This window comes from Pipistrellus hanaki (assembly GCF_964339955.1).
Source record: "Pipistrellus hanaki genome assembly, chromosome: 15".
NCBI classification, from domain to species: domain Eukaryota; kingdom Metazoa; phylum Chordata; class Mammalia; order Chiroptera; family Vespertilionidae; genus Pipistrellus; species Pipistrellus hanaki.
This window is the reverse complement of record NC_140517.1, coordinates 1,897,594-1,913,120: the sequence shown is the minus strand read 5'-3', so window position 1 is coordinate 1,913,120 and position 15,527 is coordinate 1,897,594. Positions and strand designations below refer to the sequence as shown.

Sequence of the window (15,527 nt, the reverse complement as noted above, 5' to 3'; positions counted from 1 at the left end):
CTGCCGGGACCCAGGAGGCCCAGCGCCCTCACGGACAGACCCAGCGGCGGCAGGAAATGCCTCCTGAGGCCCCGGGGGCCACGCGGCCAGCCCGGCTGGAGCGGACGCAATGAAAGGATTAGCTCCTGCTGCCTGCTTGCCTGTGCCTCAACGATTGCCATTGATTAAGCGCGGGGCGGGGGACGCTCACACGCAGCCCATGCCCTTCCGCAGGGCACGCCGGGCCCTGCCCTCGGACCCGGTACCTGACCCCCCCTGGGATGCTTCCTCCCCGGCCCGGAGCGGGCTCGGTGGGCCCCGCCCCCTCGCTGCGTCACCTGGACCGAGCCTGGACCGGGCACGGAGCAAGGCCGCGGCCAGGGGAGCGTGGACCGCGTCCCTGCGCGCCCAGAGCGGCGTTCTGTGGGAATCGCCTGTGTGCATCCGTGAGCGCACGAACTGGGTCATGGCACACGGCGGGATTCCGGAGACAATGGAGCACGGGGGCGTGACAGAGAGCGGTGCGCCTGTGTGCGCGAGCGCCGTGCGTGCCGCATGTGCGTGCGTGTGTGGGTGTACGTGTGCTGGTGTGTGGCATGTGCGTGCGTGTGCGTGTGTGTGTGTGTGTGTGTGTGTGGCACCGGGCCCAGGATGGAGGCCCGAGTCACTGGCCGCAGCGCCGTGGAAACCAGACACGTTTCCGAGGGCCCCCGGGAGCCTGGTGCCGTGGGGACAGGCTTCCAGACCTCGCCGTGACCCGGGAGCGTGGCGTCCTGTGACCGCCACGCCACCGAAGGTACACTGAGGCCCCGCGCTGCCCAGCTGTTGGGGTTGCCGGGCTGGGAACCCAGGCACCCCAGCACTGGGCTTGCAGGAGACTCTGGTGCCGGGCGTAGGGGGCCGGCGGCCACCCCCTCCCAAAGGGCCAGCGTCCAGAGGTGACCGAGAGGCCTCCCGCTCCTGGGCGCGGGCCGTCCTGCCTGGGCAGCCGCCGCGGTCACCGCCGGGGAGGCCGGGCGCCTGCCCAGCTGTGCTCAGATGCTCGCGCCCCGGGCTCTGCCCGCAGAGCGATGAAGTGTGTGGAGGCCAGGTGGGGACGAGGAGGGGGCGCCCCCAGCGGCCAGCTCCGGGCAGAGATGGCACTCGGAATGGGCCTGGGGCTGCCCGTCTGCCCATCAGAGCCTGTCACTTACGCCCGGGGCGGGGGGCCGAGCCGCGCTGGAGGGCGCGGTGCCACCGTGACAGATGGGCACGGGGGCGCTGCCAGCAGCCGGGCCAGCAGCCACCGGGCGCCGGGAGCCCAGCCCCTCGCCGGCGCGGCCCCCGCCGGGCACATGCCTTCAGTTTCTCCGAGGCGGTGAGCTACCAATCACAGCAGGCGCCCTGAGGACCTGGGGCTCCCGGAGGTGGGCACCTTACAAAGCCCTGCCCCCTTCTCCCCCCAACGTAGAGAAGAGGGTGTCACCGCCGTCCGACCCACAGGGAGGAAGGACGGGGCCCTGGGGGGCGGCTGTCGCTGTGAAGCGGGTGTGCGACCTGGTCTGTGAGCCCCCGCCCCCGCCCCGGCCTCCCCTGGGCAGTGGCCACCTGCCGCCCTGGAGGTCCGGGCGGGAGGCCCCGGGGGCTGTGGAACGTGGGCACCGCGCTGGCCCTGGGAGGCCTGGCGGGATGGGGCGGGGGTGGAACTGAGGGCGTGGCTGTCCCATTTCACAGACGGGAGCCTCCGCCCTGTCCCTCCGCAGGGACGTGGCAGGGCCCACTCACCTGGTGGGAACAGCAGGGGCGGCGACAGCCCCGGGCACCGTGGGAGCCCTTCGCTGCTCGTCCTGTTCATAGGGACCCTCCGATGAGGCCGATGCTGTCTTTCCTCCCATTTTACTGACGGGGAGACTGAGGCATGGCGAGGCAGTGGCCGAGATGGGGCCTGAGAGGGGACTGCTGCCCGGACACTGTGCCCAGAGCCCCGTCCGGGTTAAAACCGTGCCCCACTCTGTCTCCCGACCCGGAAGTCCATCTTCCCACCCCGCCGGGCCGGCGCGCGGGTGCCCGGCCCCACGCCCCGCGGCCAGGATGGGTGCTCCCTGCGGGAGCCCGCACCGCCCTCCTGGCCGAGCAGCAGCCATTGCTGATGACATTTAGGAAGAAATTAAAGATGAGAAATGCAGGTTGGCATTTCGGGAGCGCCCGCCGGCAGCCCTCGCGGGAGAGGCCGGCGGGCGGGCACGGAGGCCGAGGGCAGGGCGAGAATTCATTCTGCTGTGTCAATAGCGAGCGCGCACTCCGCTGCTCCTGGGCTTCAGACAAGATCAAACACGGACCGGCCGGGGCCGGGCCAGGGGCGCGGTGAGGTCACTGTGCTGGGAGGGGGCGGGGCCAGGTTCAGGGTCACTGGCGCAGAGGCAGTGGGGCAGCGGGGGCGGTGAGGAAGGAGAGGTGGCCTTAGGACTGGTCACGAGGGCTCAGATCCAAGCACTGCCTCTTCCCAGCTGTACAACGTAGCCAGGGACATGGCCGTTCTCAGCCTCAGTTTCCTCATCCGTAAAATGGGGAGCGGACGTGGCCGGGCGGACGGGGCTCCCTGCGGGGTAAGAGAGCACGCCATCCCCTCCCCTCCCTTCAGAGCGAGAGGAGCTCCCAGCCCGGCTGCCCTCGCCCCGCGGGCCAGAGGCACACAGGGCCCAGTCACTGCCTCCGGAATGAGCATGTGCACAGCACAGCGCCTGGGGGGGTTGGGGACCTGAAGTGGCTGTCAGTGTTTCAGACACGGGCATTGCTTGTCACACAGCGGCTGACATTTGTACGGCGTGCGTTAGGTGCCAGGCATTGTCCTTGGCTCTTTTATCCGCTGAACCGTTCCATCCTCACCATGCCGGGACTGTTAAAGTGAGGAAACCGAGGCACAGAGTGGCTAACTCACTCCCCGAGGCCACCATCCATCCATCCATCGATCCGTTACTCCATATCGTTCACCCATCTATTCATCGACCCATCTATCTATTCACGATCTATCCTCCCACCATCCACTGATCTGTAAATCTACACATTGATCTATCCACCCATCCATCCATCATTCATCTCTCCATCCACTCATCCACCCATTCATTTATCATCCATCCCCTCCATCCATCCATCCATCCATCATCCACCCATCCATCCATCCATCCACCTTCCACCCATCTATCCATCCACCCATCATCGACACATCTCTCCATCCATTCATCCATCCATCCACCCATCCACCATCTATCCATTCATCCACCCACTCATTCTTCCATCCATCCATCTATCCATCAACCCTCTATCCTTCTGTCAATCCATTATCTACCCATCCACCCACCTATTCATCCATCCATCTATCCACCTACACCCACCCATCTATTCGTCCATCATTCACTCATCTACTCATCTACCCATCTCTCTATTCACTATCCGTTCATCCACTCTCTACTCATCTACACGTTCATCTATCCTTCCATCATGTACTGACCATCCGTCCTCCATCCATCCATTCAGCCAGCCATCCACCTGCCACCATTCATCATCAGCCAGCCATCCAGCTCCACCTCCATGAGTGCTGGGGAAGTGCCAGGAGCCACATCCTTTCATGATGCTTCCTCATCCACTTTAACTCCATGCTTCCCTGGCACCTATTTCTCCCTCCCCTGACACTGCACGCGCGCACACACACACGCACACACACACACACACACACACACACACGTGAGGTGATGGGATGGGACAGACGGGGGGTATGGAGGATCCTTGGATCGCCTCATGGACTCCCGGAGTTCTGCCTGGTGGTGGGAGGGAAGCGTAGAGCGGGCCCACCTGGTCCCGGCAGGGGTGAGGGTGGGGTGCTGTGCCCACAGTCGGTCTGGGAGCTGGGTGAGGGTGCTGTGCGCACAGTCGGTTAGGGAGCTGGGTGAGGGTGCTGTGCCCACAGTCGGTCTGGGAGCTGGGTGAGGATGCTGTGCGCACAGTCGGTCTGGGAGCTGGGTGAGGGTGCTGTGCCCACAGTCGGTCTGGGAGCTGGGTGAGGGTGCTGTGCGCACAGTCGGTCTGGGAGCTGGATGAGGGTGCTGTGCCCACAGTCGGTCTGGGAGCTGGGTGAGGGTGCTGTGCCCACAGTCGGTCTGGGAGCTGGGTGAGGGTGCTGTGCCCACAGTCGGTCTGGGAGCTGGGTGAGGGTGCTGTGCCCACAGTCGGTCTGGGAGCTGGGTGAGGGTGCTGTGCCCACAGTCGGTCTGGGAGCTGGGTGAGGGTGCTGTGCCCACAGTCGGTCTGGGAGCTGGGTGAGGGTGCTGTGCCCACAGTCGGTCTGGGAGCTGGGTGAGGGTGCTGTGCCCACAGTCGGTCTGGGAGCTGGGTGAGGGTGCTGTGCCCACAGTCGGTCTGGGAGCTGGGTGAGGGTGCTGTGCCCACAGTCGGTCTGGGAGCTGGGTGAGGGTGCTGTGCCCACAGTCGGTCTGGGAGCTGGGTGAGGGTGCTGTGCGCACAGTCGGTTAGGGAGCTGGGTGAGGGTGCTGTGCCCACAGTCGGTCTGGGAGCTGGGTGAGGGTGCTGTGCCCACAGTCGGTCTGGGAGCTGGGTGAGGGTGCTGTGCGCACAGTCGGTCTGGGAGCTGGGTGAGGACGAGTGGGGAGGACAGGCTGGGCCACCGTGTCCTTCGGCCCTTCGGTGCGGGCCGCTCGGAGGAGCCTGCCGTTCTGGGAGGGGGGTCCCCCTCGCCCTCCGCTTTGCGCCCGACTGGACGCCCTCTCCGCCCGGGCGAGGGTGTGCGGCCCAGTGCTTCCTGACACCGCCGCCATCATTGGGCGTAATCGGCTCAGCTGCGGCGCTGCTCGCTGGCGCATGGGCCCATCCATCACCGCAAATGAGGCCCGGCTCCCGCACGCCGGGCCTGCCGCCGGGCTCTCGGCGAGGGGCTGCCGGCGAGGGGCCGGCCACGTGGGCGCCGGGAGCCACGGGGGCAGTGGGCCGTGCCTTCTGAGGGCATCACCGCAGAACGCCCGCCGGCGGCTCTGCGTCCGCGGGTTCCTGTTCTAAGATGGGAGGGAGGCAGGAAGGCTCTCCTGTGAGGAGGGAGGATGGTTCCTGTGAGGAGGAGGGCGGGGAGGGCGGTTCCTGTGAGGAGGGAGGGCGGGGAGGGCGGTTCCTGTGAGGAGGGAGGGCGGTTCCTGTGAGGAGGGAGGGTGGTTCCTGTGAGGAGGGAGGGCGGGAGGGTGGTTCCTGTGAGGAGGGAGGGCGGGAGGGTGGTTCCTGTGAGGAGGAGGGCGGGGAGAGTGGTTCCTGTGAGGAGGAGGGCGGGGAGGGCGGTTCCTGTGAGGAGGGAGGGTGGTTCCTGTGAGGAGGGAGGGCGGGAGGGTGGTTCCTGTGAGGAGGGAGGGCGGTTCCTGTGAGGAGGGAGGGCGGGGAGGGCGGTTCCTGTGAGGAGGAGGGCGGGAGGGCGGTTCCTGTGAGGAGGGAGGGTGGTTCCTGTGAGGAGGGAGGGTGGTTCCTGTGAGGAGGGAGGGTGGTTCCTGTGAGGAGGGAGGGTGGTTCCTGTGAGGAGGGAGGGCTGTGAGGATGGTGGCCAGGGGGTGATCGGAGTCTGAAAACAGCCCTGAGAGCACCTGCAGGCCCGGGCTGGGTCAGGGACCGGTGTGTGGGTACAGTCAGTGACGCGGGGCCTGGGTTTTCCAGAACATTCCTCCTGCCCGGGGTTCCGTCCCCGCTCCTGGCAGGGCGTCCTGCCTGTGGGCTCTGACACACGGAGACAGTACGGGGAGCTGGGTTTTCTCATCCGATGTGGACGTGTGAGGATTTAAAGGTGTAAAGGCCTTTTTTCCTAACATGGCCCAACGGGGTTTCCTTTTCTAGAACCGTTAGAAAGGCACTGCCGGGCGGAGAGGGCGCGGCTCCTCGAGAGCGAGGGGCTGACGGCCCAGGTCCTCCCGGCCTGGCGGGGCGCCGAGTCCCGACCGTGGAGGAGGGGCTCTGGTTTGCTCCTCGCTGCCCCTCGTGCAGGCTCGCTGGCTGCGCAGCTCGCCGGCGGCCATTTCTGCCTCCTCACTGTTCCCAGCACCTGCGGGCCCTGCGCTGACACCAGGCGCCGCCCAGAGCTGAGAGCCACGCGGGGACGCCCAGCTCCGTGCAGGCAGAGGCGTGCAGGTGCTGCAGGGCGGGGCTCACCGCGGGGCGGGGCTCACAGGGGCAGGAAGGCCCTGGGGCGGGGGCGGGGGGGGGGGGACAGGCTTCCGCCCGGGGAGCGCGAGGAGGGTGGTCTCACACGGCTTCCTGGCAGCGGGCACCAGGCCGTGGGGCTTTCAGGACCACGGACAGGGGTGCGTGTCCCTGGGTGTGGTGGGGACCCGTGGTACCCCCAGAGACCCCCCTCCCTGCCTCGGGGGAGCACCTGGCTGTGCCTCTCGTGGGCACCGGACCTTCCCAGCTTCCCCTGCCAGGAGGCCAAGCCCCGGGGAACCCGGATCGTCGGCGGGGGAGCAGGAGGGGGGCTTCGAGGGGCCAGGCAGTGCTGGGCGCAGGGACGGGGCAGCTGCACAGCGGGAGATGGAATCCGACAAGAAGCAGCCATGCCTGAACCACCACGGCAGGCGGGCAGTGGGGTGGTTGTGTGTGTGTGAGGTTGAGGGTGCACGTGAGTGTGTGCACACATGTGAGCCCGGGACGGTGGGGTATCCATGAGTGTGTGCACACGTGTGAGCCTGGGACGGTGGGGTATCCATGAGTGTGTGCACACGTGTGAGCCTGGGACGGTGGGGTATCCATGAGTGTGTGCACACGTGTGAGCCTGGGACGGTGGGGTGTCCATGAGGGTGTTACACATGTGAGCCTGGGACGGTGGGGTGTCCATGAGGGTGTTACACATGTGGGCCTGGGGCGGTGGGGTGTCTGTGAGTGTGTGTACGTGTGGGCCTGGGGCGGTGGGGTGTCTGTGAGTGTGTGTACGTGTGGGCCTGGGGCGGTGGGGTGTCTGTGAGTGTGTGTACGTGTGGGCCTGGGGCGGTGGGGTGTCTGTGAGTGTGTGTACGTGTGGGCCTGGGGCGGTGGGGTGTCTGTGAGTGTGTGTACGTGTGGGCCTGGGGCGATGGGGTGTCTGTGAGTGTGTGTACGTGTGGGCCTGGGGCGGTGGGGTGTCTGTGAGTGTGTGCACACGTGTGGGCCTGGGGCGGTGGGGTGTCTGTGAGTGTGTGTACGTGTGGGCCTGGGGCGGTGGGGTGTCTGTGAGTGTGTGTACGTGTGGGCCTGGGGCGGTGGGGTGCCTGTGAGTGTGTGTACGTGTGGGCCTGGGGCGGTGGGGTGTCTGTGAGTGTGTGCACACGTGTGGGCCTGGGGCGGTGGGGTGTCTGTGAGTGTGTGTACGTGTGGGCCTGGGGCGGTGGGGTGTCTGTGAGTGTGTGTACGTGTGGGCCTGGGGCGGTGGGGTGTCTGTGAGTGTGTGTACGTGTGGGCCTGGGGCGGTGGGGTGTCTGTGAGTGTGTGTACGTGTGGGCCTGGGGCGGTGGGGTGTCTGTGAGTGTGTGTACATGTGGGCCTGGGGCGGTGGGGTGTCTGTGAGTGTGTGTACGTGTGGGCCTGGGGCGGTGGGGTGTCTGTGAGTGTGTGTACGTGTGGGCCTGGGGCGGTGGGGTGTCTGTGAGTGTGTGTACATGTGGGCCTGGGGCGGTGGGGTGTCCATGAGTGTGTGCACACGTGTGGGCCTGGGGCAGTGGGGTGTCTGTGAGTGTGTGTACGTGTGGGCCTGGGGCGGTGGGGTGTCTGTGAGGGTGTTACACATGTGAGCCTGGGGCGGTGGGGTGTCTGTGAGTGTGTGTACGTGTGGGCCTGGGGCGGTGGGGTGTCTGTGAGTGTGTGTACGTGTGGGCCTGGGGCGGTGGGGTGTCTGTGAGTGTGTGTACGTGTGAGCCTGGGGCGGTGGGGTGTCTGTGAGTGTGCACACGTGTGGGCCTGGGGCGGTGGGGTGTCTGTGAGTGTGTGTACACATGTGGGCCTGGGGCGGTGGGGTGTCTGTGAGTGTGTGTACGTGTGGGCCTGGGGCGGTGGGGTGTCTGTGAGTGTGTGTACGTGTGGGCCTGGGGCGGTGGGGTGTCTGTGAGTGTGTGCACACGTGTGGGCCTGGGGCGGTGGGGTGTCTGTGAGTGTGTGTACGTGTGGGCCTGGGGCGGTGGGGTGTCTGTGAGTGTGTGTACGTGTGGGCCTGGGGCGGTGGGGTGTCTGTGAGTGTGTGTACGTGTGGGCTTGGGGCGGTGGGGTGTCTGTGAGTGTGTGTACGTGTGGGCCTGGGGCGGTGGGGTGTCTGTGCACCTGGCCTGGGCTGCACTCGCCTGCAGATGGCACTGCTCTGTGCTGGAGGCCTCCATCCAGGCGCCTGCACGGCAGAGCCCTGCCCAGCCCCGCTGGTCCGGAGGCCGTCTGCAGCTCCTCTGTTACTGAATCTGCCTCTCTGATAGGTCGCTCCACCCACTGGGGCTGCGTGTTTGTGTGTGTGTGTGTGTGTGTGTGTGCACGCGCGCATGTGTGTGTAGGTGCGTGTATGCATGTGTGCACGCGCACTCGTGTGTGTCTGTGTCTCTGTGTGCGTGTAGATGTGTGCGTGTGTCTGTGTGTGTGTGTGTGTCTGTGTGTGGGGGGGCTGAGTGTGTCTGTGTCTGTGTCTGTCTGTGTGTGCGCGCGCTCAGACCACTGGAATGGCAGGCCATGGGGAGGAGAGGCCTGTCTTGGTCGGGGCAGCCGCCTGCCCAGCGCCGTGTTTCTGGTCTCAGAGCCTCGAGCTGGTCTCCCCTCAGTCCGCGGTGGCGGGTGCTGGGCTCCTGCCGGCTCCGTGCGGTGGATCCACACCTTCAAGGGGTCCGGGCAGGCTCAGTGAGGGCAGGGGCCGTGTCTGAATTTGTATTTGAGATGAGCTGTCCCCCAGGGGCTGGTTCCCGGTCCCCAGGAGGGGGCCACGGTGCACAGAGGGGTCCGCGGCCGCCTGGTTCTAGGTGTTTAGGCCGTGTCCATCAGGCACCCGTCCCCGCGGGGCCAGCTGCCGGGGATCCTTCCTCCCGTGAGAAGCAGCCCCGTTACCTCGGGACGTGGGGTCCGGGGGCCTGTCGCCGAGGTGGGCAGATCCGCGGCTGCCCGGAGCGATGCCGGCTCCTACGCCGTTCCCTCGGGCCACCCTCTCCGCCGGCAGCGGGCCCTGGGCCTGGCCTCGGAGGGCAGCCCGGCCCGCCCGCGGCCCCATCACCGTCCCCATGCTGTGGGGACGGCGGAGCCTGGATGGGGGCGGGACAGAAGCCTCCGCCCTCCCAGCGTCTGTGCTCCGTGTATTTCCAAAGCGCAGAGCCGCACAGGCCCACGGGGCGTTCATGGGCTTTTTCTTTCTTTCTTTCTTTTTTTTACATTATTTTCTCCCACATTTTCCTCGAAGGAAGCTGCTTTCTCGTTCATGGGATTCATCCTGGCCGCCTTCCGTGCTCCGTTGCTGCAGAGCCGGGGATCGGGGGTCAGAGGGCGCTGTCCCCCGCGTGGGCTCAGCAGCCGGACGGAGCCCCGCGGGCGGCCCCTTTGGGGGACCCTCCAACACAAGCAGTCCGGGCCCCACGCTCCTCACGTGCCCCGGGGGACCCCGGGCCTGCGCTGGGGTCTCACAGGCAGCCAGCGCCCGCCCCCAAAAGCCAACCTGCGGCCCCCGAAGGCGCACCCCACAGGCCGGGCACTCCAGGTGAACGGCTCACACGAGACAGACACACTCCGGGCTGCGAGTGCGAGGCTCGCTCCCTGCTGCTCAGGAGTAGCAGACGGCTGCCTGTCTGCCTGCCTGGCTGCCTGGCTGCGTGGCTGTCTGTCTGGTGTCTGTCTGTCTGGGTGTCTGTCTGTCTGGGTGTCTGGCTGTCGGGGTGTCTGTCTGTCTGTCTGTCTATCTGTCTGTCTATCTGGCTGGTTGCCTGGCTGTCTGGCTATCTGGCTGTCTGGCTGCTGTCTGGCTATGTAGCTGTGTGGCTAACTGACTGGCTGTCTGGTGTCTGGGTGCCTGTCTGGCTGTCTGTCTGTGTAGCTGGGTGTCTGTCTGTTTGGGGGTCTGGCTGTCTGGCTATTGGCAGAGCCAGGAAAGCTTCACACACGTCCCCATAGACGGAGGAGCCGCCTTGGCCTCCACGGACCTTCCAGGGCTGCCCCAGGCCAGTGGGCGCCAGCTGCACCCAGGACCTTAACGCCGGGGCGGAGGCGGGGGGGGCGGTCACTTCCACACAGTGAGCCTGTTCCTGCCGCCTGTGTGAGTGGGTAAACTCCGACCGGCTGGGGCGGGGCCCAGGGAAAGGGGGGTGCACGCACGTCACAGCCCGGCCCCCGGGGGCGCCGGCGTCACCAGGCGGGCGCTGAGGGGACCCGGGCCGTCACTCTCATTTAGTGACGTGCGCTGGCTCAGCTGCTCGGAGCATTCATTCTGGGCTGCTGACGGCTGCTCTCGAGTGCGCTCACCGCTGGTGAGGAGTGCAGACCAGCGAGCATACGGGCCTCAAGACAGGCCATCTGTTCGCCGCGCCCCGTGGACGCCCGTCAGACGCCTCCAGAAATGAGTGCTCGCCGCAGGGGCTGCCGGTGAGACCAGCAGAGCGGGAGCCGACTGCCTGCGCCCGCACCCACCCCAGGGAGAGGCCGAGTGAGTGTGGGTGCGCGTGCGTGTGCGCATGCATGTGTGTGTGTGAGTGTGTGTGTGCCTGTGTGAGTGTGTGTGTGTGCGTGTGTGTTGGGGGGCTGGGAGGGTCGCAGGAAGGGAGCAGAGGGAGATGGGGAGCATGAAGGTCCCGAGATACAACTTTTCGAGCTTCTCCCTCGTCCTGGCCTCTCGGGTGACTCCACAGCTCCGATACCTCCCGTGGCTCCCCTGGCCCAGTGCGAAGGGCAGGCTGCCTCATCTCGCATCAGCAGCCCGCCTTCCTCCCAGGCTGTCTCCACCGCCCGCACCCTGAGCGGCTCTGCCTCATGAATCATTCATGGCCGCCGGCACACGCGGCGCCTCCGGTTTGCAGGCAGCGGTGCTGTGGTGCAGAGCAGACTGGGCTCCGTGCAGACCGCAGGGAGCACCCGGCTGCCGGGACTGACGGAGGTGCAGGGAGGGGGCCCCAGCGCTCTGTGCCTCGGTTTCCCGCTGGTGAAATGGGGAGAATCCGAGTACGGAGGCCCAGTGAGCTCATCGGTGTGAAGGGTTAAGAATGGCCTGCGGCCCACAGGTGCAGGTTAGCTGTGACCATCATTGGTACCTGCGCTCCGTGCCCGTATCCGGGAGGTTCCCTGTCAGAGGGAAGCTACCTCTGTGTGCACATGCCTGCACACACACGCACACACATGCACACTCACACACATGCACATGTATGCACCCAGTGCAAGGTGTCCTCAGAGACTCAACTAGAAGGCCAGCATCTTCCCTAGCATCTCCCCATAGAAGTCCTCTCGTCAGAGTGTGTGGTGTGTGCATGGTGTGTGTGTGTGTGTGTGTGTGTGTGTGGTGTGTGCTGTGTGGGGGGTGTGGGGGTGTGTGGGGTGTGTGGTGTGTGTGAGTATATGTGTGTGTGTGGGGGGGGGTGTGCTGTGTGTGGGGTGTGGATTGTGTGTGGGGGGCTGTGGAGTGTGGTGTATGTGTGTGTGTGTGGTGTGCTGTGTGTGGGGTGTGGGGTTGTGTGTGGAGGGTGTGTGTGTGTGTGTGTGGTGTGCTGTGTGTGGGGTGTGGGGTTCTGTGGGGGGGGTGTGGAGTGTGGGGGGGGGTGTGAGTATATGTGTGTGGGTGTGTGTGTGGGTGGTATGTGTGATGGAGGTGGTGGTGTGTGGAGTGTGGGGTGTGTGTGGAGTGTGTGGTGTGCTGTGTGTGGGGTGTGGGGTTCTGTGGGGGGGTGTGGAGTGTGGGGTGTGTGTGAGTATATGTGTGTGGGTGTGTGTGGGGGTGGTATGTTTGGTGGTGGTGGTGGTGTGTGGAGTGTGGGGGGTGTGTGTAAGGTGTATGAATGTGTATGGGAGTGAACCCCACCCCCTCCTGGCCACGAGCTGGGAACGGCTGGGGGCCTGACCCCCTCCCTGCCCCTCGGCGGCTCCGTGAACGTGGCGCTGAGCGAGCAGCAGAGCCCAGGAGCCGGGCGTCCTGCAGGCGGGCGGGGATCGGCTCTTCCCCGGAAGGCACATCTCCCGGGTTCGGGCAGGACCCTGGGCCGGTCCCCGCTCCTGGGAACGGCTCTGTGCCGCCAGCCGCCAGGGTGGCTCGTGGGGGCAGTGGGAGCACGGGGTCAGCCACAGTGTCTCCCCCAACCCAGCGCCCGCAGGAGGCGACGTGGGTCCGCGTGCAGCCGGCGGCTCTGGGGGGGACCCGGGCGTAGGAGGCTCTGGGTGTGGGGGCTGCGTCCCTGTCCTGCCGCCTTACTCTGCCACCGGGGCCTGGGGCCGGGGCCAGGGCCCCCCTCACCATGGAAACATGGATTTCTCAGGGGAGGGGCCCACACGTGCCCGGCCTGGGCCCTGGGTTGCGGTCATTTTGCTGCCGAATGCCCAGCAGTGAGCACGTGGCTGTGACCTGGCAGGTGTGTGCAATGAGTGAATGAGTGAATGAATGAGTGAGCCCCTCCCAGCCCCCCCAAATAGAGAAGAGCCCGGCCACGTGGCCCTGGGGGTGGCGGCCGTTGGCAGTGGTTCCTGGGCCGTGGTGCCGGGCGCAGCGTGCCAGGCGCTGGGCCGAGGGTGGTAGGGCCGGAACGGAAGCGAGGTCCCTGCCGGCTGCTGGGCAGAGGCCTCCCGCTTGCCGCGAGGGGTGCTGGGTGTGTGGGGGGTGGGCCCCCAGGGCCTGGGCCTCCGGGGCTGGAGATGGGGCCTGACCTTGTGGTAAGGCAGTGGCCTCCAGAGCGGCTGACCCGGAGGGAGGAGAGAGGAGGTGGAACAGACTGGGCGAATGCTGGAGGCTCAGAGGAGGGTTGGGTGGAGGGTGGCTGGATGAAGGGTGCGTAGGCTTCTGAGGGACCTGCTGGGTGTCCCTGCTCAGGTGGGAGGAGAGGTGCCGGTTTGGGGGCAAGGGGGCCGTTCCCATGGAGACCGCTGCAACCCATCTGTGGTCTCAGACAACCCGCTGGAGCCCCGGGGTTCCCGCCGCCCCCGCCGAGGTGCCCGGCCACGCTGGCAGGGTGTGTGCGCGCGTGGGGCGGAGTGCGGACGGTCCGTGGGTCGGGGTGCCCGGGGGCGTGGGAAGTCCCCCTGCCTGTCCCAGCCCCTTGCTCTCCGGGGTCCCTTTGCCGGGGTGACCTTGAAGCCGGTGACGGAGCCTCTTTGTTCTCCTCGCACCTCGTCCCACCGTGTGAGGCTGCGGGAGGCTGGGAGGGACGTACCTGTGACAGCGCCGGGCGTGGGCGCGTGCCACCCGCCGGCCATGTGGCCTGTGCCAGGAGCCCGCGGAAGGCGGCCAGCAGAGGCTGGCACCTGCGCCCTGCGCCAGCCCCATCTCCTGCCGGAGCGCCGGACGCTGCCCCTGCCTGGCTGGGAGCTGGCCGAGGGGGTGGTGACAGCAGCACGGAGGCCGAGGCCAGGGGCAGCGGTGCCTGCAGTGGGGGGCGGCTGCTCCAGGGCCCGGGCCCGCGTGGGGGTGTCCTCAGGCCTCCCAGCAAAGCCTCAGGCACCGGGCATTGTCCTGGGGCCCTCCCTGCCCAGACCCGGAGCCCAGGAGCGACGCAGGGTCACGTCTGCCCCCTGGTGGTCGTCGGCAGAACCGCAGGCCGGGAGCTCCTGGGTCTGGGGAGACAGGAGCATCCCTGAGATGCGGCCGGGATTGGGGTGTCTGTGCTGCCCCCACGCAGGCTCCTCAGCCACAGGGAGATTTGCTTCCTTTCTCTGGGCGTCACGAGGCTCTGGTGCGATGGGTCTAGATTTGGAGCATAGACCCCGGGGAAGGAACAAACAAAAAAAACCCTGCAGGCCCTTAGAGGCCAAAGCCCAGCGCCTGCCCCGGCCACTGGCCCCTGTGAAGACCGGCCGCACTGCTGGCAGGCTCAGCTGGGCTGCGGGCTGGGCTGTGGCAAGAGGGAAGCACCCGGCCGGAGGGTCACCTGGGCCCTGGGTGCCAGCGGATTTGGCCACGCTTCACACTGTTCTTCGGGCCGGAGCGCTGTCATGTGACCGCGCGGCAGGCACCCTCCCTCCTCGCCCTCCCTGCTGGGCGACTCTCGCTGCCGGGGCCGCAGGCACCACCACCAGCGGCAGGTCTGTGCCACCGGGCGGCCGGAGAGCTGCTTGGCACACGTGCCTGTCCCTGCGCTGGGCTCAGAGCCGCTCCTGGGCCGGACGGAGAGAGAGGGGACCTGGGGGCAGCTTGCCGGGATCAGACAGGACTTCCTCCCCCTCCTCGTTAGAGCGGACGGGGCGCCTGTCCTTCCTGATCCCTCCCCGGCACTCCCCCTTCCCCTCCTAGCGCCATCCCCACGGTGAGACCGAACGGCAAAAAACCACTCATCGGAGCCCAGGGTGGCAGCGCCGGGCACCGATCCCCAGGCCCCTCGTCGCCAACGGTGGCGTCCTGGCAGCTGCGTCCCCGGTGCCCTCTCCCCCGGCTGCATTCTGTTCCGGAGTCGCCGCCGCGTCTCTGCGGCTCGGCCTGCGTGCGCGGAGTGGGGAGGCGGGGGCGGGGGCGGGGGTGGCGGAGGCCGGCGGGCTCCTTCCTCTGCCCTCACGCGTGTCTCCTCTCTCTGCCCCCAGAACCACACCATGAGCCAGCACGCGCAGTGAGGGCCGCGCCGCGGACGCCGCTCGGCGGAGGGCCTGCCGCGGACGCCGTGCCGAGGGCCGCCGGAACATCACATCCAATCAAAGTGTCATTTGCAACCCAGATGTAAAGCTCTAATGACTTGGCCACGAGGCGCTGCTATTATAAGCAGCTGGAAATGAATATTAATGGCGGAGATTAAAAGTATTCCATGCTCAGTATTTTTTACTGCCCGGCTCCAGCTAGCGCGCTTTTTAGACTCCGTGTCTAGAGTTAGGGGACCCCGCTTTTTTGAGCCCGTTGTCCTTTGTTCCCCCATGTATTATACGGATAGTTTTTAAAGAGGAAGAATTAGTGCGGTCCTTTTTTTTTTTTTTTTTTTCCCCTCTTTCTCTCTCTCTCCTCGGCTTCTTTTTCTTTCTGTTTTTCTACACCTTCCCTCTCCCCTCCCCCCTTCGGTTAACGCCTTTTAATTGCAGTTCTAGGTAATTGTGCATTGTGACGTGATTGCTTGGCGATGTCGGAATACCTCCCTTCCCTTTTTTTAATTAAAGACGAATGCCTTGATTGGATCTGCCAGTTTGCCGGACAGTGATTGCGGCTGTGTGGCCGGCGGCGCCGGGCCCCCGAGGGCCCGCTCCGGAACGTGGCCGCGGCCGGGGGGCCGCCGGGCGGTTTAATAAAAGGGAAACTCGCTGCCTGGTTCTCGCCTCCCAGCCTGGGGCCCTTGCTGGGGGAGGAGGGGGTCGCCCGAGGGGCGTGTCCTCCAGTTCCTGTGGGACCCCGGGTGCCAGGACCAGCACACAATAGACCCAGCTTCCCTGGGAGGAGGAGG

At 66.3% G+C, this 15,527-nt stretch overlaps 1 protein-coding gene across 2 annotated transcripts in view; it reads left to right on the top strand.

Moving 5' to 3' along the window:
- ZNF423 (zinc finger protein 423) overlaps positions 1–15,264 on the top strand; it is a 172,613-nt gene extending 157,349 nt beyond the window's left edge. For both annotated transcript variants that reach the window (XM_084905458.1, XM_084905457.1), the window contains one exon: positions 14,686–15,264. In XM_084905458.1, the coding sequence (XP_084761584.1) occupies positions 14,686–14,715 (30 nt within the window). In that variant the 3' untranslated portion in view covers positions 14,716–15,264. The remainder of the gene's footprint in view (positions 1–14,685) is intronic.
- Positions 15,265–15,527: the final 263 nt, after the last annotated feature.